Source organism: Phocoena sinus, chromosome 4, assembly GCF_008692025.1.
Source record: "Phocoena sinus isolate mPhoSin1 chromosome 4, mPhoSin1.pri, whole genome shotgun sequence".
NCBI classification, from domain to species: Eukaryota; Metazoa; Chordata; class Mammalia; order Artiodactyla; family Phocoenidae; genus Phocoena; species Phocoena sinus.
The window spans coordinates 50,647,538-50,672,728 of record NC_045766.1 but is presented as its reverse complement, the minus strand read 5'-3'; the positions used below and the strand labels follow the sequence as shown (position 1 = coordinate 50,672,728).

Sequence of the window (25,191 nt, the reverse complement as noted above, 5' to 3'; positions counted from 1 at the left end):
CTGTATATTTTATTATACCTATATATTTTGATTGACCTTTTTAAATCTTATATCTGTTTATTTGGGGGTTTGTATATTTCCTTTTTTGATCCCTTACTGAACTCTTGTCTATACTAATAGATTTTCAGTTTATCCTCTTGGATTTTCTATATAAATAACCATCTATTCTTAAGTTATGACCATTTGGTCCCTTCACTTCCAAAATTTATATCTCTCATTTTTATTTCAGGTCTTATTCCTTTGGCCTGAAATTCCAAAGCTATAGAGAATAATAGTAGTCAAAGGCAGTCATTTTGTTTCTGAGTTTAACAGGAATAAAACAGATTAAAAGGAGTTTCACCACAACTAAACTGACTACTAATAGTGAATAGTAAAGAGTAATACCTAATAATCAAGATAACCTCCTCTTTTAGATTTCCATATGTAAGCAATAACTTACCAAATACAAAACCAAAGCCTTGCTGACTTTCAAATTTTATATATTAACTACAGGAAAGCACTGAGTCATTACCATAAGATCATTTGCTTATGAGCCATGATAATTCATGAGTAATAATAGTTCCTGTACATGATAATCAGGATAATTCTTTGTTTTTTAATTGTCTTCAACAATTGCACTTATTAAATAAAAAACTGTAGAACTCCAAAACCAATTTCAACAGAAAACAAAAGAAAATCTCTGGTTTCAGGAAAAGAAATTGCTGTGCTTCTCTGGGATGGTAGTTTGTTGTTGTTGTTTTATCTTAGGAACATTGTGAATGAGAGTTGATCTTCTTTACTTCTAGAAAGTATACAGGAGCTTATAAAATACATTCTGTGTATTAATCTCACCTATGGCTTCATCACCGATCTCTTACTTTTCCTTCTGATCTGTTTTCTTCAAGAACTCTTTTACACATTTTCTTATGCTGTATGTATTTATTTAAGGAAAGTCATTACACTTCCAGAGTGAGATATAAACAAATAAGTAGATTACCAGTCCAGATAGTAAGGAAAACTAAGGCTTTCAGATTATGTAAGACTTTGATTATGCAGTATTAGCTAACTACCCAAGGGTCACTTTTTGCAAAATGTAGAATCTAATCGAAAGTGAAAAAAATCACAATTATGATGTAGATCAAGAAAATGATGCTAAACATTTTTTTTAGTTATTTCTGAGATATACATTTTAAAGTAATAACTAGAATTATGACATAACATTATACAAGAACATATAAGATTTTTAGAAATTTCATGTAATGTCTGAAATATTTATATTAACATATTTTCATACAAATATAAACATTTTTTATTATCTCATATACTTAAGTCTAGTTATTAGTAATAGTATTACAATAATGTTATAATAATAGCATCACTAAGTCAATTTTGGTATCTTTGTACTAGATGTAAAAATTAATTATTCTTAATCCTCAAACTATTATGTTTCTTAAATAAGGCAATTATTCTTCTCAGATAGTCAACTTGAAGAATTTATAATATGTCTTACATCTCAGCTATGATATTTTAAGGATTCCATAGTATTTGTAGATATACTGAACTACTAGCTAAATCCCTCTATCAGAAATCTTTTGTTTCAAGTAATAGGAATCACAGCTTAAACTGATTTCAGTATATTTAAGTTTTAAAGGGGTAGGAGGAGGCATGAAATACATTGATTTATAATACAACTACAGGGCGACTACCTTTAAGCACAGCTTGATCCAATAGTTCACTCACTGCTCTATTTTCTACAGTCAGCTTTCTTCTCAAGTTCTACCTGGTATTCCATCACCTGTACCTCAAGGTGGTACCTGCATCTCAAGGTACCTCAAGCGCTAGTATCTTGAGTCATAGCAAAATTCCCAAATGTCATTACTAACTTCAAATCACACTGTCCCAAGAAGCAGTGAATATCTCTTCCACCCAATTCCTGGGACTCACTCTTCCTCATTGGCCCAAATTACATTATATGCTTATACTTGAACCAAAACAGGTCAAGGTAATGCCATGGATTGATTCGTCTAAGTCAAATAGGTCTCACTTTTAGAGTAGGTAGGGAAAGAGAGAATTCTCCAAGGGTAGCAAAAGAGGGAAGGTGGGAATGCATGTTAGGTATCCAACCAACCAATGTCCATTCCAATGGCTGCAGAAATACAGCCACTTAAGGGCATTAGAGCAACAATATATTATTTCACTAATTGTGAATTTAATAAATATTGAAGGGAAGAGCAGGATCTTTCATGTTTGTTTGTCTCAAACCTACTTTGTTGGGGATGAAATTAAGGAACTTCCCCAGAATAAATACAATACAGCTGATTAAACATAAAACTTTGGAATCAATAAGAATTCCAAGTGAAATAAAAATGAACTATGTATAAAAATCTTGTGTAATTATTTGTTTTTCAAAGCTTATAAATGGGTTATGAGGGGCAACTTACATATACAAAGATCAGTTTTGGAAAAGTAGAGCAGAAATCTGAAGGGAAAATTAGGAATCTTAGGAATGAAAACCAATGTTTCCCACTTGAATCTATAACTCTGAAATTATAACGAAGGTCAAAGGGAAAATACAATTTATTATACAAAGATTCATTATACAAATAGCTTTCTCACACATCAACTGCAAAAACCAAAATACACTATCTATGTTTTTAAAGTAGAAACTGTTTTATTATTTATGGGAGCAAAAATGATGTTAGCTGCAAAGTTGCTGCCTTTTGCTATTTTCTTGCTGATGTGAATTTGTGGATAACTTCCGATATAGAAGTACTGGCATTAAAAAGTGAACAAGATAAAACTCAGAAAATGACTGGGTGGGAAAGCAGTAATGACAAAGTGTTGGCATTATGAAGGGACTGGAGAAGCTAAACTCTGAAACTGATCACTAAGATGAAGTCATATAAAACTGACATGGGGGCTTCCCTGGTGGCGCAGTGGTTGGGAGTCCGCCTGCCGATGCAGGGGACACGGGTTCGTGCCCTGGTCCGGGAGGATCCCACGTGCCGCGGAGCGGCTGGGCCTGTGAGCCATGGCCGCTGAGCCTGCGTGTTTGGAGCCTGTGCTCCACAATGGGAGAGGCCACAGCAGTGAGAGGCCCGCATACCGCAAAAAAAAAAAAAAAAAAACTGACATGGTCCCATCTCACACTGAACAACTGGGACCTTTAGAAATGAGATTTTGCTCTAGCCTAAAATGTCAGAACATTTTGTTATGGACAAAGGGCAGAGAAATGACATAGACACTGGAAAATAGAGAAGGAAATGAAACAGAGAAAGGAGATGACAGAACCCTAACGAATCTGCATATTTCTAAAAGACTTTTAAAACCTCTATGATTTTTCTTTTTTCAAAATGGCTTTGAGAAGTTTATCCACAATCTGTTGACTGTGGTTACGATGAGGTGTCCAACAGAAAATACTGATGATGGTGGTATCTATGTTTTCTACTTTATGTCCAGAGAGCTCATATTTTATTTTACAGATATTTAACTTCATAAAAAATAAGCAGTCCCTCATATATAGAGATGAGTCTGCTGACCTACGATCAACAGTTCACATTTTTGCAGATGCTTTTCTGGTGCTGCTGACAGTTTCATTAAGCCAGCTTCTCTGTTAATCCAATCTTCTTTGTGACTAAGGGTCCATATTTCCCAGAGAACAAGCTGCAGCAAGGGCCCAAGTTTTCAATCTAGGCAGAGCTGCTCTGTTCATTTGAGCATCAACTCCACTGAGTTACCTAATACATATTATTTTACCTCACTCCCCCTTCGTAAATTACACAGAAACCACTTAAAGTTTAGGTAAAATAAATAAAGATTGTGTGATATTCTTTTCTAAGTTTAGTGACAGAGAAATAAATCCTATCTCAGAAGCTCTGAACATTTCATTAGCTTTGAATTTTTTTAAGTTCTATTCTTATTTGGACGATTAAAAATTCAGGATTGAGAAAACTTTGTTTTTATATTCAACTCAAGTACTGATTGAGCACCTACTAGGTGCTTGGGGCATGAAGATAACGTGAAGATGTGATCTTGAAGAGGATTAAAACTTATTGGAGAGATGAGACATACCCCCATGAAACATTAGGAGATTCACTCTAGAGTGAGTGGTATGCGTGTTCTTTTTTTTTTAACATCTTTATTGGAGTATAATTGCTTTACAATGTCGTGTTAGTTGCTGCTGTATAACAAAGTGAATCAGCTATATATATATATACATATATATGTATATATATATCCCCATACCCCCTCCCTCTTGCGTCTCCCTCCCACTCTCCCTATCCCATCCCTCTAGGTGGTCACAAAGCACTGAGCTGATCTCCCTGTGCTATGCAGCTGCTTTCCACTAGCTATCTATTTTACATTTGGTAGTGTATATATGTCTATGCCACTCTCTCACTTCGTCCCAGCTTACCCTTCTCCCTCCCCGTATCCTCAAGTCCATTCTCTATGTCTGCCTCTTTATTCCTGTCCTGCCCCTAGGTTCTTCAGAAACTTTTTTTTTTTTAGATTCCATATATCTGTGTTAGCATAGGGTATTTGTTTTTCTCTTTCTGACTTACTTCACTCTGTATGACAGACTCTAGGTCCATCCACATCACTACAAATAACTCAGTTTTGTTTCTTTTTATGGCTGAGTAATATTCCACTGTATATATGTGCCACATCTTCTTTATCCATTCATCTCTCGATGGACACTTAGGTTGCTTCCATGTCCTGGCTGTTGTAAATAGTGCTGCAGTGAACATTGCAGTACATGAGTCTTTTGGGGGCTTTTTTGTTTTTCATTTTTGGCTGCGTTGGGTCTTCATTGCTGTGTGCAGGCTTTCTCTAGTTGTGGTGAGCAGGGGCTACTCTTTGTTGTTGTGCGTGGGCTTCTCACTGCGGTGGCTTTTGTTGTTGCGGAGCATGGGCTCTAGGCGCACAGGCTTCAGTAGTGGCTCGCGGGCTCTAGAGCGCAGGCTCAGTAGTTGTGGCACATGGGCTTAGTTGCTCCGTGGCATATGGGATCTTCCTGGACCAGGGCTCGAACCCGTGTCCCCTGCATTGGTAGGTGGATTCTTAACCACTGTGCCAGCAGGGAAGCCCCACATGACTCTTTTTGAGTTATTGTTTTCTCAGGGTATATGCCCAGTAGTGGGATTGCTGGGTCATATGGTAGTTCTATTTTTAGTTTGGGTGTTCTTTAAGAGTTTGGGTGGGGGGAGTACTGAAGTACTCAGGTAGCCCTTTATGGACTAGGTGGGACTTAAATTAGGCACATCTGGAAGTATAGTAATCGACTGAGTAAAAGAAATATTGAGAGATTAGGTAGATGTTTCTGGGTGGAAAAGCACAAAGAAAAATTCAGAGGCAGGATGAGCACAGGCTAGTACAAATTAGTGAAATCAGCAGACCTGATGAGAAAGGTTTGTACTAGAGGAAACATAGGAATGAAGAATAGACTGTGAAACACATCCACACAATTGAGAGCCCTGAATACCAGGAAAGAAGCACTGAAATTCCTGAGGAGTGATGTAACCATGACAAAGGCGATATTTCAGAAATATTCACTGGGTGGTGGTGTGGAGATATATTGGTGTGAAATCATACTGGTGGCAGCAAGGCTTGTTGGGAAACATTTTCTGTAATCCAGATGCTATGTGATCAGAAATTTGACCAGGGTGGTAGCAATGATAATGCAAAGAGCAGGGTTAATATGAGTTGTATTACAGTGGGCAGATTTAATGAGTCTTTGAGATTCACTAAATGTCAGGGAATATGAGGAAAGAAAAGTTTAACAATGACTTCAAAATTTTAAGCCAGAATAATTGGGTGAATAATGGCCATCCCTTCAATATGCTGGTGAAAAGCAGGGACGAGAGATGTTGTGGACATTTAAAAAATCACTTTCAAGGAATATATTTGCTGTATTTGAGGTAACGTTTGTAATGGTGAGCATATAGCAATGACCCAGTAGGCATCTGGAAATGCTGTGTTTGAAACTGGTGAAATTTTGCAGATGAGACTATGGCTTTGGATCCCTAGTCTTTTGATTTAGAACAAGGGTCTCCAATCCCCAACCGGTACCGGTCCACGGCCTGTTAAGAACCGGGCCACACAGCAGGAGGTGAGCGGCAGGGAGAGTGAGCGAAGCTTCATCTGCCACTCCCCATCGGTCTCATTACCGCCTGAACCATCCTCCGCTCCATCCATGGAAAAATTGTCTTCCCTAAAACCGGTCCCTGGTGCCAAAAAGGTTGGGGACTGCTGGATTAGAAGTAATAGCGAATGCCACAAGAATAGAGAAATTGGACTTCCCTGGTGGCACAGTGGGCTCTGGTCCGGGAAGATCCCACATGCCGCGAAGCAACTAAGCCCGCGTGCCACAACTACTGAGCCTGTGCTCCAGAGCCCGTGAGCCACAACTACTGAGCCTGCGTGCCACAACTACTGAAGCCCATGCACCTAGAGCCCATGCTCCGCAACAAGAGAAGCCACCACAATGAGAAACCCGCGCACCGCAATGAAGTGTAGCCCCCGCTCGCCACAACTAGAGAAAGCCCGCGTGCAGCAACAAAGACCCAACTCAGCCCAAAATAATTAATAAATTAATTAATAAAAGAAAGAATAGGAAAATTCCCCCTAGAGTGTTAATATGAAGAACATATCAGTGAGCCACAGACAGCTAGGAGGTGCACTGAATGAGATGCAGGAGAAAAAGGGAGGAAGAGGAAGCAGCACGTATATGTGTAGGAGAGATGGGGAGACGCAGACAGAGAAAGAGGCAGAGAGAAAGACAAAGAGAGGGAAACAGAGAGACAGAGAGAGAAAGAGAAGAGACTGTCACTGAACTCCAGGAAGGTGACTTCAGGGAGGGAGGAAGGAACATACAGAAGGTCAAAGAGCATGAATGTCTTGAGTACCTAAAGCTGGTCAGCTCTAGCCTCCTGAGGTACAATAAAAGGTTCTTGATAAAGGGCAAACATTACCCTTTTTTGCTGAGAGTCGGACATCTTTCATTTGGAGGATAAAGAATTGAAAGATCATGTTTCTACAAGAAACTTAATCTGCATAATCTATCTTTGATATTCTTTTTTAAAACATCTGCTTCCCTAATGGTACAAATTTGGAACTGCATCATACCTGCAAATTGATTTTTTAATAATAAATTTGGTCCTAGTCATCTAAATTTCATCTGCAATTGTGATAAATTGTAAAGGAATGCATTAAGGGATTTATTTCTCTCAAGTTTTCTTCTCACGTGACAGGAGCAAAGAAGACATTTTTAATCAACTCAACCTTCCTACCAAAGGACAATATATTCTGGTTAACTTTCATATCCATCAGAGGCACAGGGCTTTTCGGACGTAGGTAGAGGTTTATGAGCATAAAATTGAGAACAATTAGCACTCAAATTAATGTTACATGAGATTCAACATCTGGTAAGTGTGTCATCATTTTGGGTCATAGACCACTTGCTAGGCTAAATGTTCATACAACTGCAATTTACTCTGCATACAAATGGAATAAAAATGATACTTTAAAAATATTTTTTAACTTAACAGTATGTATGTAGGGACCTCTCTCATTTCAAAACTTTTACTAGAATTCAACAGCGGATTAAACAGGATGAAACATACAGCATCAAAAGGAACAGAAAATACATTTTGGCAAGTATATTTCATAACAAATTAGCTATAGTGCTAATATTAGTTTCTCTAGTTCATCTAACCACTGTCACTATTAATACAGGTCTCCTCTTTATCCACCAAATATTTAAGAGCAGGAAGAGGTCAACCTCTCAAAGTCTTTGTGCTATTTATATAACAGAGCCCTCAAACATAGGCTGCTTCTGGCAATAGAGGGGCATCAGAAAATGCCAGATCTCAAGATGCCTCCTGCAACTCACCACAAACACCAGCCCATGCACAGCACACCGTAAACTATTCTGAACCTCAGGACTCCGGGGCCTCCAAGAGCACTTTAATGTACACCTTAAAGTCCCAGAGGTGTCCTGCAGGGAACCCTCTCTGAGCTGGAAGCAGGTGCTGGCAGGAGGCTTCAGGGTACCTGGGATCCAGCGGCTTCTATGTCAACAAGCTACATATACTCTGGGTCTGTGGGGAAGTCAGAGCGTCCATAAAGCCTACCCACATCCATTCAGGGGGCCTCTGGGCATCCAGAGTTACCCAGAAAGCCAAGGCTCTCCCCAGAGGATGGCCCCAGACTTCACCACCAGCATGGCCAGGAGCGCTGAGGCCTTCTAGGTCAGGGAGCAAAACCAGATTAAAGAGCAAACCATAGCCAGGGAACACATACCTTCTCCTGCCCTCCACCTCCAGAGTATGCTAATTCCTGAAAATACTGACAATCTAGACATGCCAGCATCTTAGAGAGTGCTAAAGAATAACCGCAATCAAAAAAAAAAAAACGTTATGACCATTTATCAGGAGAATGAGCTAGTGTCCATTTTACTTTTACTTAATTGCCTTTTCACATGACCCGGTTATTGGCAACTTCAGTAAAACTGGTAAACTCTTGGTTGGGTGTGTCTGTATCTGCAGATTTCAAAAGCAAAGAAACTTTCTGCACTCTTGAGATGGAGATGCAGAAATCACATTTTACCTTGTTTATAGAAATGAGCCATCCTTTTAAAAAGAGGCAAACACCAACTAAAGAAGCACCTAATACTACAATCTGCTTTTAAAGTGCCTAAAAGTTACGCTATTAATTCTAAGAACCCCTGAGCCTTTGTTGTACTTTTCTAGATAGAGTAAGGAAGTGTTCTATCTAGAATTGTGTCTGTTGAAACCATCTATGTATTGACATTGCCCTGCTTCTGTAACATGCTTCCCACTGACTGTCAGAGTGATAATCACTGTCGTAGGATCGTTCTGAGAGTTAAGCCCTGTGCTTCAACGTTCAGCAGCCTGACTCTCAATTCTGGTCCCTCCATTTGCTGTGTCGGGCAAGTTTGTAAGTTCTTGAAGCTCCAGTTTGGTCATCCGTAAGGTGGTCATAATAATGTGTCCTGCTCTACACTGTTGTTGAATGAGAAAGATAATCCTGATAATGTGTATGGCACAGAAGAAGTGTCACATAAATGTTAATCCTCAATAATATTTAGTGGTTACCAGATCCTGTCACCAAAGACTAAATCATGTTTAATATATTTTTGTTCGGTGCTTGTGTTTAAAAGATATTTTGTAATATTTTCTTTTAATTATCAGCATACATGTTAACTCTCTGTTTGACAGCCGTATGCTATTTACTTAACCAAAATGTACCAAATAGCTTACTGCAGTGTTTTCCAAACTGTGCTTTGAAAAATTGGGATTCTGTGGAGGGGTTCAAGGTGGCTATTGTGTGTGGGGTATATAGAATGGGGTACAGTGATGAGAGTGAGTGGTCAGTGATCCAGGCTTCAAATGGAACAGCTCTACCTTTACCAACTTTGAATATTGGGCTTCTCAGTAAATTTTAGTTTGAACAAAGGGTTCTGCAGCTAAAAATCAGAGGGGGGAAGTCAGAGAGGGTGGATAAAAACACTCATGGTTTACTGTGTCTATTATTTCTTAAAGAAATACTACAGATAGCAAAGACTGTATTTGAAACACTGCCATTTGAGTTCTGACTCTAGATTAAAAATTGGCATTTAAATCATGATTCAAGGATATTTGGAATTTCATCTTCTTCCCTTTCTGGCAGTGTTAAATAGGGAGGGCTCATTAAACCCTCTGTTCATCATCCTTCATTTGAGAAGTCTATTGTAATAAACCAAAGCATTATTACCCAGAATGAAAATGAATGAAGTAAATCTGGCCTCCAAGACCCCATGGCTGACATCTGTCCCTGTCCCAAAAGTAACCCAAAGTCAAGCAAGCCTAAAGCAGAGTGCAGTGGTTACGCCCACGGTCTCTGGAGTCAGACTGCCCAGGTGTGAATCCTGCCTTGTCCACTTATATGCGCGTTTCCAGACAAGTCACTGCCCATCTGTGTACCTCAACCTCCCGGTTATTTGTAAAATGAGGACAAAAGCACCAATTATGTGAATGTATCGTGAGGATTTAAAGAGAATGCACACAAAACAAACATGATTACCAAAGGGGAAAGGGAAGGAAGGGAGGGATAAATTAGGAGCATGGGATTAACAGATATAAACTATTATATATAAAATAGATAAGCAACAAAGATTTACTGTATAGCACAGGGAACTATTTTCAGTATCTTGTGATAACCTATGATGGAAAATAATCTGAAAAAAAAAAAAAAATATATATATATATATATATATAATTGAACCACTTTTTGTACACCTGAAACACAATATTGTAAATCAACTATATGTCAATAGAAAATTTTTTAACAGAATGCACACGAAATGTTTAGCACAAGGGAAGGTAGAAAATAAGTACTAAGTAAATATTAGCTCATCTAGTCATTAAGAACAGTTTTAGAACCATTTTCTTGACACATGAGTTATTTCCAAGTCTAATTACAAAAGTTAGTACATTTATCATTTTAAATTTCCTTCAACTATAGGAAGGAGAGCAACTAAATTAATTAGCCTTATATTTTAATTCTTACTTGGTAATTTTTCTCTTTCCTTTCATATAACATTATTTTCTTAAACAAACTGTGGACAGAAAAATCAAATTCTCTTGAAAGGTGTCACACAGAAAAATATTAAGCCTGCAACATGGTCCTGAATTTTGTATTATTTTGAATATGGGGAAAGAGGAACATATAACCTAGCCATATTCTATTGCTATACTTTGTGTATGTTTATATTTTAATAAAAATATGAAGGATAAAGTATGATTTTGATATATCATCTATTTGACCTTTTGATGCACATACTTTTACTTTGTATCTTTAATTTTTTCCGAGTATAATTCTTGAAATCTGGGGGGAAAACACCCTGAAAACAATAAAATGATCAATTCTTTAGTTCTTTTTCTGTCATATTTCAGACCTTCAAGGACTCCACGTGTTGCCTCAGACAGCTGACTGGTCATCTTTTCCTCCTCAACAGTATCTCTTGACTCTTGGGTTCAAAAATAAAGAAGATGGGAAGTTTTTGGAAAAAGTATCATGTAGGAAGTTACCAACATTTACAGGTAAGTCACCTGGACTTGTTATCTTTCAATACTGTTTTAAATTAGGAATTGTGCATTATTCATTAAGCTTTATTCATCACAAGCCTAGCATATAGTAAGGCCTGGGCACCAAAATGTTTGTTGGGTCATACTTAACTCCTTCCAATCTTCTTTGTGGGTTAGTTAACAATTCCTGGAATTCTGGTTCCCCCAGGAGTGCCCACCTCCCTCACTCTAACCATCTCACTGCAACCACATCACCACCCATGCCTGATCATGGGGCACTCAAAGATTACAAGCTTTTGTCATCACCCATCAGCAAACACAGAAGAAAATCGTGCAACAAAACTATTGTATGAAATCAAACATATAGCCAATGACCACCTTAAATCACTTGGATTATCTGCCATTGTATTAATATCTGTTCTACTCTTTTCTTATGTAATTAACCAAGATCTCAGATCTCCTGAAGAGTATTATAGTTAAATGGTGCTCAGCAATTCTAGTTGAAACTTTCAAAAATCAAGTAAACATTCAGGTGAAGTCTCATACTTATGGGCTGAATTCATGACCAGGTTGAATTTATCTCTTCAGCTCTACCCACATAATTAAGGATTTGTGTTTTGTCTGGCACTCTGTCCTCTGAAGCTTATCTCAGCTTCGAGCTACATTCAAAGTCAGTGCAATCTGCACACTTCAATAATACCTGGGAGGAAAAAGACAAGAATCAGACACATTTATGATGACATTTTTTTCACAACTCAGGAAAAGCATACTCTTCAGAGAGAGGTGAATTGTCATAGGCTGTCCTGTGGATCTCTCAATCAAGAAACACAACAAAAGGAATAAATGATAGTCTCTAAAGGGCAATGTCTCCTCATAGATCTTTCACTGTTTTACTTCTGGTCTTTGAGATGGGACTCGTTTCTATACTAAAGATTTCATATCTATTAATATTGAGGTATCTGTTTATAGCTTGCTAAGGAAAGCATTTTGAAATGGAAGTCTGGGGAAAAAAGTATAAAAGTTTATTGTTACAATTTTTAGAACATAAAACTCCCTTCGGTCTGCTGACAAGAGAAGACACAGTGAGACACATGCAGAGAATGGGGAAGCGAATCTTGCCAATACTGGATTTTATTAGAAGCACCCAATCGAATGTAGGTATATAAGTCTTTTATATTTTTTCAACATATAAATATCAGACAATTCTAGAAGTATGGAAAGTTTATGGTGTAAATATTGCAAGTGTCGGAGGATTTTAGAAACTTTCACAGTCAACCTTATTTGCAAAACCAAGCAAAGTTTAGCTAATGATTTTATTCCTTTTATATTTTAAAATATATTAATCATAAAGCTACACTTCGCAATTTCCAGCATTTCTCAGGCTAGAGCCTTTTCTTTGTGGCTTCCTGATATCTAAATGAAGGCTGAATTGAATCTCTTGATTCAAATCAGTAACAAAATTTTAGTGAACACAGTGCTTTCCCTATTTCATACATTTGGCTACTGCATATAACCATTTTGTTGCCTACATAAGAATTCAGAACACTGAAAGCTAGCTCCTCCACATTAACTGATACACTGGATGCTACTCTAAACATTGGTAATTGATCTTTTTTGTTGTTGTTAACATCTTTACTGCAGTATAACTGCTTTATAATGTTGTGTTAGTTTCCGTTGTATAAAAAAGTGAACCAGCTATATGCATACATATATCCCCATATCCCCTCCCTCTTGCGTCTCCCTCCCACCCTCCCTATCCCACCTCTTTAGTTGATCACAAAGCACCAAGCTGATCTCCCTGTTGCTATGCAGCTCCTCCCCACTAGCTATTTATTTTACATTTGGTAGTGTGTATATGTCAATGCCACTCTCTCACTTCGTCCCAGCTTTCCCTTCCCCCTCCCCGTGTCCTCAAGACCATTCTCTATGTCTGCATCTATATTCCTGTCCTGCCCCTAGGTTCATCAAAACCTTTTTTTTTTTTTTACATTCCATATATATGTTAGCATAGGGTATTTGTTTTTCTCTTTCTGACATACTTCCCTCTGTATGACAGACTCTAGGTCCATCCACCTCACTACAAATAACTAAATTTCATTTCTTTTTATGGCTGAGTAATATTCCATTGTATATATGTGCCACATCTTCTTTATCCACTGATCTGTTGATGGACACTTATGCTGCTTCCATGTCCTGGCTATTGTAAACAGTGCTGCAATGAACATTGTGGTACATGACTCTTTGAATTATCATTTTCTCAGGGTATATGCCCAGTAGTGGGATGGCTGGGTTATATGGTACTTCTATCTTTACTTTTTTAAGGAAGTTCCATACTGTTCTCCAAGGTGGCTGTATCAATTTACATTCCCAACAACAGTGCAAGAGGGTTCCCTTTTCTCCACACCCACTCCAGCATTTAGTGTTTGTAGATTTTTTCATGATGGCCATTCTGACTGGTGTGAGGTGATACCTCATTGTAGTTTTGATATGCATTTCTCTAATGATTAGTGATGTTGAGCATTCTTTCATGTGTTTGTTGGCAGTCTGTATATCTTCTTTGGAGAAATGTCTATTTAGGTCTTCTGCCCATTTTTGGATTGGATTGGATTGTTTTCTTCCTATTGAGCTGCATGAGCTGCTTGTATATTTTGGAGATTAATCCTTTGTCAGTTGCTTCATTTGCCAATACTTTACCCCATCCTGAGGGTTGTCTTTTGTCTTGTTTATGGTTTCCTTTGCTGTACAAAAGCTTTTAAGTTTCATTGGGGCCCATTTTTTAATTTTTGTTTTTATTTCCATTTCTCTATGAGGTGGGTCAAAAAGGATCTTGCTGTGATTTATGTCATAGAGTGTTCGGCCTATATTTTCCTCTAAGAGGTTGATAGTGCCTGGCCTTACATTTAGGTCTTTAATTCATTTTTTTTTTTTTTTTTTTGCTGTTGTGGCCTCTCCCATTGTGGAGCACAGGCTCCGGACACGCAGGCTCCGTGGCCATGGCTCACAGGCCTAGCCGCTCCGCGGCATATGGGATCTTCCCGGAACGGGGCACGAACCCACGTCCCTTGCATCGGCAGGCGGACTCTCAACCACTGCGCCACCAGGGAAGCCCTAATTCATTTTGAGTTTATTTCTGTGTATGGTGTTAGGAAGTGTTCTAATTTCATTCTTTTCCAGGTAGCTGTCCAGTTTTCCCAGCACCACTTATTGAAGAGGCTGTCTTTTCTCCATTGTATACTCTTGCCTCCTTTATCAAACATAAGGTGACCATATGTGCAAGGGTTTATCTCTGGGCTTTCTATCCTATTCCAATGATCTATATTTCTGTTTTTGTGCCAGTACCATACTGTCTTGATTACTATAGCTTTGTAGTATAGTCTGAAGTCAGGGAGCCTGATTCCTCCAGCTCTGTTTTTCTTTCTCAAGATTGTTTTGGCTATTCGGGGTCTTTTGTGTTTCCATACAAATTGTGAAATTTTTGGTTCTAGTTCTATGAAAAATGCCATTGATAGTTTGATAGGGGTTGCATTGAGCCTGTAGATAGCTTTGGGTAGTACGGTCATTTTCACAATGTTGATTCTTCCAATCCAAGAACATGGTATATCTCTCCATCTGTTTGTATCATCTTTAATTTCTTTCATTCTGCATACAGGTCTTCCGTCTCCTTAGGTAGGTTTATTCCTAGGTATTCTTTTTGTTGCAATGGTAAATGGGAGTGTTTCCATAATTTCTCTTTCAGATTTTTCATCATTAGTGTATAGGAATGCATTAATTTTGTGACATTAACTTAATGACATTTCTGTGCATTAATTTTGTATCCTGCTACTCTACCAAATTCACTGATTAGCTGTAGTAGTTTCCTGGTAGCATCTTTAGGATCCTCTACATACAGTATCATGTCATCTGCAAATAGTGACAGTTTTACTTCTGCTTTTCCAATTTGTATTCCTTTTATTTCTTTTTCTTCTCTGATTGCTGTGCCTGAAACTTCCAAAACTATGTTGAATAACAGTGGTGAGAATGGACAACCTTGTCTTATTCCTGATCTTAGAGGTAATGGTTTCAGTTTTTCACCATTGTAAACGATGTTGGCTGTGGGTCTGTCATATATGGCTTTTATTATGTTGAGGTAGGTTCCCTCTATACCTACTTTCTGAAGAGTTTTTATCATAAATGTGTGTTGAATTTTGTCAAATGCTTTTTCTGCATCTATTGACATGATCATATGTTTTTTCTCCTTCAGTTCATTAATACGGTTTATCACATTGACCGATTTGCATATATTGAAGAATCCTTGCATTCCTGAGATAAACCCCACTTGATCGTGGTGTATGAGCCTTTTAATGTGCTGTTGGATTCCGTTTGCTAGTAATTTTTTTTTTTTTTTTTTTTTTTTCGGTATGCAGGCCTCTCACTGTTGTGGCCTCTCCCGTCGCGGAGCACAGGCTCCGGACGCGCAGGCTCAGCAGCCATGCTCACGGGCCCAGCCGCTCTGCGGCATGTGGGATCTTCCCGGACCGGGGCATGAACCCGTGTCCCCTGCATCGGCAGGCAGACTCTCAACTACTGCACCACCAGGAAAGCCCCGTTTGCTAATATTTTGTTGAGGATTTTTGCATCTATGTTCATCAGTGATATTGGCCTGTAGTTTTCTTTCTTTGTGACATCTTTGTCTGGTTTTGGCATCAGGGTGATGGTGGCCTTGTAGAATGAGTTTGGGAGTGCTCCTCCCTCTGCTATATTTTGGAAGACTTTGAGAAGGATAGGTGTTAGCTCTTCTCTGAATCTTTGATAGAATTGTCCTGTGAAGCCACCTGGTCCTGGGCTTTTGTCTGTTGGAAGGTTTCTAATCACAGTCTCAAATTCAGTGCTTGTGCTTGGTCTGTTTATATTTCTTCCTGGTTCAGTCTCAGAAGGTTGTGCTTTTCTAAGAATTTGTCCATTTCTTCCAGGTTGTCCATTTTATTGGCATATAGTTGCTTGTAGTATTCTGTCATGATCCTTTGTGTTTCTGCAGTGTCAGTTGTTACTTCTCCTTTTTCATTTCTAATTCTATTGATTTGAGTCTTCTCCTTTTTTTTCTTGATGAGTCTGGCTAATGGTTTATCAATTTTGTTTATCTTCTTAAAGAACCAGCTTTTAGTTTTATTGATCTTTGCTATTGTCTTCTTCATTACTTTTTTTTTTTTTTTTTTTTTTTTTTTGCGGTACGCGGGCCTCTCACTGTTGTGGCCTCTCCCGTTGCGGAGCAACAGGCTCCGGACGCGCAGGCTCAGTGGCCATGGCTCACGGGCCCAGCCGCTCCGCGGCATGTGGGATCCTCCCACACCGGGGCACGAACCCGCGTCCCCTGCATCGGCAGGCGGACTCTCAACCACTGCGCCACCAGGGAAGCCCTTCATTACTTTTTCATTTATTTCTGATCTGATCTTTATGATTTCTTTCCTTCTGCTAACTTTGGGGTTTTTTTGTTCTTCTTTCTCCAATTGCTTTAGGTGTAAGGTTAGGTTGTTTGAGATGTTTCTTGTTCCTTGAGGTAGGATTGTACTGCTATAAAGTTCCCTCTTAGAACTGCTTTTGCTACATCCCATAGGTTTGGGGGTCATCATGTTTTCATTGTCATTTGTTTCTAGATATTTTTGATTTCCTCATTGATTTCTTCAGTGATCTCCTGGTTATTTAGTAGCGCATTATTTAGCCTCCATGTGTTTGTATTTTTTACAGTTTTTCCTGTAATTGATATCTAGTCTCATAGTGTGGTTGGAAAAAATACTTGATATGATTTCAATTTTCTTAAATTTACCAAGGCTTGATTTGTGACCCAAGATATGGTCTATCCTGGAGAATGTTCCATGAGCAGTTGAAAGTGTATTCTGTTGTTTTTGGATGGAATGTCCTACATATATCAATTAAGTCCATCTTGTTTAGTGTATAAATTAAAGCTTGTGCTTCCTTATTTATTTTCATTTTGGATGACCTGTCCATTGGTGAAAGTGGGGTGTTAAAGTCCCCTACTATGAATGTGTTACTGTTGATTTCCCCTTTTATGGCTGTTAGTATTTGCCTTATGTATTGAGGCACTCATATGTTGGGTGCATAAATATTTACAATTGTTATATCTTCTTCTTGGATTGATCCCTTGATCATTATGTAGTGTCCTTCTTGTCTCTTGTAATAGTCTTTATTTTAAAGTCTATTTTGCCTGATATGAGAATTGCTATTCCAGCTTTCTTTTGATTTCCCTGTGCATGGAATATCTTGTTCCATCCCCTTACTTTCAATCTGTATGTGTCCCTAGGTCTGAAGTGGGTCTCTTGTAGACAGCATATGTACGGGTCTTGTTTCTGTATCCATTCAGCCAGTCTATGCCTTTTGGTTGGAGCATTTAATCCATTTACATTTAAGGTAACTATTGATACGTATGTTCCTATTACCATTTTCTTAATTGTTTGGGGTTTATTTTTGTAGGTCGTTTTCTTCTCTTGTGTTTCCTGCCTAAAGAAGTTCCTTTACCATTTGTTGTAAAGCTGGTTTGGTGGGGATGAATTCTCTTAGCTTTTGCTTGTCTGTAAAGGTTTTAATTTCTCCATTGAATCTGAATGAGATCCTTGCTGGGTAGAGTAATCTTGGTTGTAGGGTTTTCCCTTTCATCACTTTAAATACGTCCTGCCACTCCCTTCTGGCTTGCAGAGTTTCTGTTAACCTTATGGGGATTCCCTTGTATGTTATTTGTTGCTTTTCCCTTGCTGCTTTTAATATCTCTTTTTTGTATTTAATTTTTGAGAGTTTGATTAATATGTGTCTCAGCATGTTTCTGTTTGGGTTTATCCTGTATGGGACTCTCTGTGCTTCCGGGACTTGACTATTTCCTTTCCCATGTTAGGGAGGTTTTCGACTATAATCTCTTCAAATATTTTCTCAGATGCTTTCTCTTTCTCTTCTTCTTCTGAGACCCCTATAATTCAAATGTTGGTGTGTTCAATGCTGTCCCAGAGGTCTCTGAGACTGTCCTCAATTCTTTTCATTCTTTTTTCTTTATTCTGCTCCCTGACAGTTATTTCCACCATTTTATCTTCCACGTCACTTATCCGTTCTTCTGCCTTAGTTATTCTGCTATTGATTCCTTCTAGAGTCTCTTTAATTTCAGTTTTTGTGTTGTTCATCACTGTTGGTTTGCTCTTATCATTCTTCTAGATCCTTGTTACAATGTTTCTTGCATTTTCTCCATTGTGTTTCTGAGATTTTGGATCATCTTTACTATCATTACTCTGAATTCTTTTTCAGGTAGGTTGCCTATTACATCTTCATTTATTGATCTTGTAGGTTTTTACCTTGGCTCCTTCATCCTGTGACATATTTTTGTCGTTTCTTTTTTTTTTTTTTTTTTTTTTTTAATGGGTGGGGCTGTATTCCGATCTTACTGGTTGTTTGGCCTGAGGGGTCCAGCACTGGAGTTTGCAGGCAGTTGATAGAGCTGGGTCTTGGTGACTGAGATGAGGACCTCTGGGAGGCCTCACTCCAATTGGTATTCCCTGGCGTCTGAGGTTCTCTGTTAGTCCAGCAATTTGGAACTCAGAGCTCCCACCACAGGAGCTCGGCCCTGACCTCAGCTTGGGAACCCAGATCCTGCAAGCCAGTCACTGGAGGTTCATCCCGTCCCCTTAGCTTGTCTGTGGTCCCCACCAGTGCCTGGTAGGTGTCCTAATTGTATGTAGACACGAATCCTAGTCCTGCCATCTTGACTCCGCCCTCCACCTGGCAATTGATCTTTATATACCCTTAAGGTAATTATCTAATCCCTTTCTGTGACCCAGGGAAAATGTGCCCTTTCTACTTTCAGTCTTAAAAAAAGCCCAAAATAAGACCTGATTTATGCTGTGCTATTTTACAAAATTTAAGCTATTGTATTGAAAGTACATAAAGAGGGCTTCCCTGGCGGCACAGTGGTTGAGAGTCCACCTGCCAATGCAGGGGACACGGGTTCGTGCCCCGGTCCGGGAAGATCCCACATGCCGCGGAGCCGCTGGGCCTGTGAGCCATGGCCGCTGAGCCTGCGCATCCAGAGTCTGTGCTCTGCAACAGGAGAGGCCGCAACAGTGAGAGGCCCGCGTACCGCAAAAAAAAAAAAAAAAAAAAAAGATACATAAAGGGAACTCCTCGTTAATGGGCTCTAAAGGCTGCAGATTTCCCCTTTTAAAATATTTTTCAAAAGGCCTTTAAGCTGGAAATTTTTAAGAATTCTTTTTTTGTGGTTTTAGTATTACATCGTTGATTTGATGTTCTTACCTTACAAGGGGAACCAAGGGGGTTATCACAAACAGCTACTTAACATCTGTTCGCAGTTTACCTGCTCAGTAACATTATTCAGCATTTTATAAAAGCTATAAACCCCTAATTTATTTGCATGATTTGTAATTCTATGCATTACAAATCCAAAAGCACATTTTTATTGATTTTCCTACCACATAGCTTCCTTCCCCTTCCTCACAACTGTGTTCCACTCAACTATCTCCCCTATACTACTACTACTACTAAGAAATCCATCTCTATCTTAGTCATCTTGCGCTGTCATAACAAAATAGCATAGACTGGATGACTTAACCAATAGAAATTTATTTTCTCACAATTCTAGAGGCTAGACGTCTGAGGTCAGGGTGCCAACATGGTCAGGTTCTGCCAAACACCTTCTTCCTGGTTTGCAGTCGGCTAAAGACCCTCTTCCTGGCTTGCAGTTGGCTACTTTCTCTCTGTGTCCTAACATGGCAGAGAGCAAGCCCTCTGTTGTCAATTCTTGTAAGAGCACTAATCCCAAGATCAGGCCCTACTCTCATGACCTCATCTAACCATAATTACCTCCCAAAGGCCCCATCTCCAAATACATCACATTGGTCACTAGGGCTTCAACATAGGAATTTTGGGTGGACACAACCATTCAGTTTATAGTGATCTCATTGGATCTATTGCAAATTTTGGGTCCTGTTCTCCAATTCACAACCTCTTCCAGACACACACACACACACCCTCACCAACCACCCCATCCTAATTAGAGACACACACACACACACACACACCTCATCACTGTCATCATCAGGCTCTTGCAAGCAGTGGAAGCTTGCTAGCAAGAACCATCACCATATAGTATTACTTCACCTCATTGTGCCCGGCTCTTTGGGGCGATGCCCGCCGTAGCTTGCTACTTGTCAGATACCCGCCACATCATCTCTGTTGCCAGCTCACATCTCCCAGTGTGCTGTGATGCAGGTTAGGCCAATCTAGGCATCATGCACTTTTTAAATGCTTCTAACACATTTTCTTCTCACGTTTCAAAGGGCATTCTGGCCACTTAGAAATGTGTATATGCATGAATCTCTATGTGCCCATAACGCAGACTTGAAAACCATAATGAATACGATTCTTAGCATCTAATGAATGACTCAGTCTTCTTTAGAATGAGTCAGCACCACTTTGTTAACTGTGAGGGATTTCATCAACTCTCTTATGTTAGCGTCTATGGGAAATAGTTTTTTGGAAGACTGTCCAAAGAGCTTGAATGAAATTGAAGCAAGTGAGCCCACAGGTACCCAGGGACCACAAGAATATCCAAATATTGGCCTGTAGGTTTCTCATTATATGCCCAACCACAGCTTCATAAAGCAGGACTGAATAAAATTGGCTGCAAAGGTAACCTAGCTAATGAAGCAAGAAATGAGTTGGTGAGCAGAGATTATTCCTACATGGTACAATTAATTGTGACCCAAGACTCCCTCAACAGTGTTTTTAGGATCCCCTGAGGTGTTTTTTTTTGTTTGTTTTTTGTCAGATGTCAAATGCCATCCACTTGAGTATTTAAGCATTGCATTGTCCTTATTAGCTGTGACCCTAGCTTGTGACACCTATGGACGAAGACTTTCGTCCAAGGCTGTGCTCTGGCTGTGTAACCCTAGGATATCACTTAACCTCTGGGCTGTTTTTTTCTCATTTATAAAATAAGCTGTTATCTGCCATGCTCACCTCCCAGAGTTATGAGACCAAAAGTATATAATCCACATTGAAGCACTTTGTAAAGTATTAAGAATTTTTAGAGTTTTAATTAATTGTATTGGTTTTCATTTGCTATGACAAAAGGACAGTTTTATAGACCCTTCTTTTTCTTTATAAATGCTGTATACTTTGAAATTACATACTCTTCTAAAATGAAGACTGTCCAAGTGTCCTGTGGATCTTGAATTCTTTTCCTTAGATCACTGATGCACTCAGATCTCCTCACAAAGGCAGGATTAGAGGTGTCATCTCTAGCCACGGAGTAGATCTACTGCCCACAGTAGGGCTTGTCAGGGAACATGAATTTTCACCTCTTGCTATGAGGTGGTAGAAAGAGTTGGTGAAGGAGACAAAGACATTCCTGGTATAATGCTTCTCTCAGAAAATAATTCTCCTTACACTCTGACACCAGTTTCCTTACCTTTATCGATTCCTTTGTTAGGCACACAGCACATGGCTGTGTGACAAGAATGATTCTGGCATTTTCAGAGTTATTGTCTAAAATATTCTCCCACCTTCCTATCTGGTGTCTTTTAATCTCACTGAACATCAACCCCATTCAACCAGTAGCTCTGCTCTAATGGTATTTTTTCTCCTATGGTTCTTTGTACTAATTATTTCACGTGCTACTGAATGCTGCTGTGCTTTTCCATGTATTAACTTTACAGGCTGCCGTCAGTTTGCACCTTATGTACTGTGCTTCCTGGGGTGTTAAAGAGTTAAAATAATAAAATCTCTTGCCAGGCATGAAGCTTCCTTCACAGGCTGACTTGCCAAAAAATGCCCTAACTAACCAGGTTTTGAATACCTTGTTAATTTGACTTGTAATTTCCTCCAAGTGAAGCACAAAAATTGTTTATATATGCACATTGGAAATGAACAATAATATGTGTTTCCTACCCCTTTTCTTTGCAATTAATGTTTCTATATGTTATGGCAAATGGAATACACTCCTAATACTTGGCTCTGCTTTTCAGCAATATTATGCTGGTGCAACTTACTTTCCAAACATTCATCCATACCTGCTATTAATCTAGACAATTGTCTGGCTGAAGCTTTCATCTGAACTTGCTATTTACCTAACCTTCATTGTACCTGTGTGGCCACTTCATTACACTCTCTCCAGCAGCTAAGGAGCTCTTTGATCACTTCTGAAGTCTCACTGAGAGGGCTACTTCCTTTTAGATTTAGCCCTTGCTAGCATTAAATGTGAGCTAATTCCTTCATTTTTCATTATTTCCTTGATTTTCTTAAAGCAACAGCATTAAAGCATTCCTGCTGGCATTTATTAATTTTTATTTCTTTTTCACTTTATCTCTCAAAAGCCCCAACCTTGTATAGGTAAAATATTATCTGTAGTTTCCTGATGACCAAAACGGCATTGGCTTGGGGTGGGGTGGGGGGGGGGTAGGGGGAGGACCATTAGCAGTCAACTGTATCCTTTCCCTAGTGTCCTATCCATAAAGGAGCACTTCCTGTTTTGCTATGCATCCAACAATCCAGCTAACAAAGCACCACTGCCTTCCACTATTTTTATTGTCCTGATGTTTTGGAAAATTACACTGATAGATTATGTTTCCATGCAGGCCGCAGTTGTTTCTGCACTTTGGAGTTGAGTCACTATACCACTTTCCTACAACCAGCCCACTGTTTATTTTAAAGAAGAACAAAGAAAGTAATTTTTCTTGGGAAAGAAAACTGTTTCCTCCTGCAACTTGCTTTCCTCTATTTGACAGTATCCATTGTTTAGCTACATGTTTAAGCTCTGTGGGTAGGCTGGGTATTTCTTCAATTCAGAGAAGGGATCTCAAATCCACAATTTGCAGTCATTGCTCCTATAGGTTTATAGGTTTTCAGATAAGTGATTGATTGGAAAGAACAAATTAGCAGGGATAAGGAGACATTAGTCAAATGGCAGAAAGAGATGTTAGGAAGAAATACAGCAAATACAATGCAACAGTGCTCAACCTTTCTTTATTACCAAGATTCTAGGAAAGCGCCAAATTCTAGAGGTTGGTGTCAGTCAAGATATGTGTATGACATTTCAGAAAGGACTGCCTTCTAAATTCAAGTTAAAATTTCGATGCTCTTTAGTAACGCTAGTTTCTAATAATTTTTCTCCTTAGAAGAGAATATTTTAAGAAGGAAAAGTCACGTCTGCCTTCTCTAATTTCTGGGAGAAAATCTGTTTTATAAGTATGCACAAACTAAAATAGTCCTTGGGCAGATACTAAGCTTTAAGGTAGTAGTTTATTCTCCAACTTCTGTTTGAGGTATCTGAATATCTGAATTTTTGTATAGCTAAAATTCGTATTTCTAGGGCCACATATCAAGAAATTGTGATTCACTGAGTAAGGTCCAGGACTCTTCCTAGTTAACCAACAAGCCTAGTAATTCAGGTGCAGGTGGTCAAAGAGGAAACCTCCACTCCCCGACCGCATAAAGGGATGCCGCTCATCCAGGCTTCCACTTCTAAGCACCGAGATTCAGAATGTCATCACCAAACTAAATCCTCCTGTGATTTACCATTTCTCATCACCCTCCAAACATGACAGGAACCCTCAGATGCCCCCTTATGTCAGAGTACTTTTTCCTAAACAGAAATGTGAGAATTTTACGATAAACTTTGTGTCACCTATCAAGCAGTACAATTTGTATTAAACTTTTTTAGAGAAGGTAACATGTCCTCTCTATGGCTGGCAGTAGCAAACACAGAGGTAGGCCACCTTAATTATAAGTGTGCCCCATTTTAAGAAAGCCCAAAATACCAGTAGATTCATGGAGGTTGGTGTTCCTTACAAGTGCACAACGGTCTATTTCAAGATGGATCATGTCAGTTGCTGGAATGGTCCTAGGACCCAGAATAAATCACTAAAATGCCACAAGGAGAGGAGCCAGAGTCCATGGCCATCCAATGAGAGCTAAAGATAAAAGCAGAGCTGGAGGTTTAATGTAAGCCACTGGGCTAGACAGAAATCCACTTGCGTAACATTTTTCAGGATTCAACTTGCATAAGAAATCTTCCTTTGTATAAACAGGACAGTGGGCAACTCTTAACTCTTATGATGCCTTGGTGACATAGATAAAATCACCCCCGCTCAATGGACACAGCTCTGTGGGATCCCCACTGGGAGAGTGGAGCTCAGGTTCAATTTCAGTCCTTCTTTTCCCCTCATCCCAGATTCCTTAGGCAGGGCCACCTGCAAATCCTTCTCAACAGTCCTGCCAAGCGTCCCCTTTTATATATCAACACATTCATCTGTTTGAAGGAAGGGTACAGACAATTCTCTAAAATAATAGAAAAAAACATTTATTTGCACTAGATACCATTACTTCAGGGGAGCTAAATATGTTATTATTTAGCTGACCTGACTTCAATCCCCGGGGAGAGGTTATTTCTGTGGTTTTGTTCTAAAACATTTCCTTCTACTGGGAGACTAGGGGAGTCTTCGTGCGTGCTCAGGTGTGATGGAGAAGTTGCAATATGCCAGCCTCCTCAGCCGGCTGCAGAGAGTAAAGGAGCAGTCCCAGGTGATCAATCAAGCAATGGCCGAGCTAGCAACCATTCCCTATCTACAGGACGTCAGTCAACAGGAGGCGGAATTGGTACGCATTTGTTTTTCTTTGTTTAAGGCTTTCACAAGCCCTGAGCCAATAAAAGAGTGATATGGTCTGAAAAAGAATGTGACAATAAATGCAGTCCGAGGGCAAACTCCCCAACCCTCATGAAGCATTCTAATGAAGAAACTGGAAAAGGTAGAAGTGTGTGTGTGTGTGTGTGTGTGTGTGTGTTTTATCTGCCCACCCTAACTAGCTTCCTTTTTTTTTTTTAATAGCAAGACCTTTGTGATGTATGAAAATATGGAAGAGGGCTGATTATTCATATTTTGAGTCAGGCTTTTTTGTTTCAAGTAAAGTGAAATTTTAATACATTGTTTCTTAACTCCAAGATATGTTAATACAGGATGCTCTTCGATGGAAAAGTAAGAGGAAAAAACAGTAATTGCTGGATAGAAAACTGACCCTACAAAATCATCCATAGCATTTTCTTATTTACTTCTAATGTCACATATATGCTGGCAGTGCC

General features: G+C 39.1%; 1 protein-coding gene across 1 annotated transcript in view; it reads left to right on the top strand.

The window, feature by feature from the left end:
• SPATA16 (spermatogenesis associated 16) overlaps positions 1-25,191 on the top strand; it is a 225,834-nt gene that overhangs the window by 166,112 nt on the left and 34,531 nt on the right. The window contains exons 6-8 of the mRNA XM_032630867.1: positions 10,935-11,081; positions 12,108-12,220; positions 24,546-24,710. Coding sequence (XP_032486758.1) covers positions 10,935-11,081; positions 12,108-12,220; positions 24,546-24,710 — 425 coding nt within the window. The remainder of the gene's footprint in view (positions 1-10,934; positions 11,082-12,107; positions 12,221-24,545; positions 24,711-25,191) is intronic.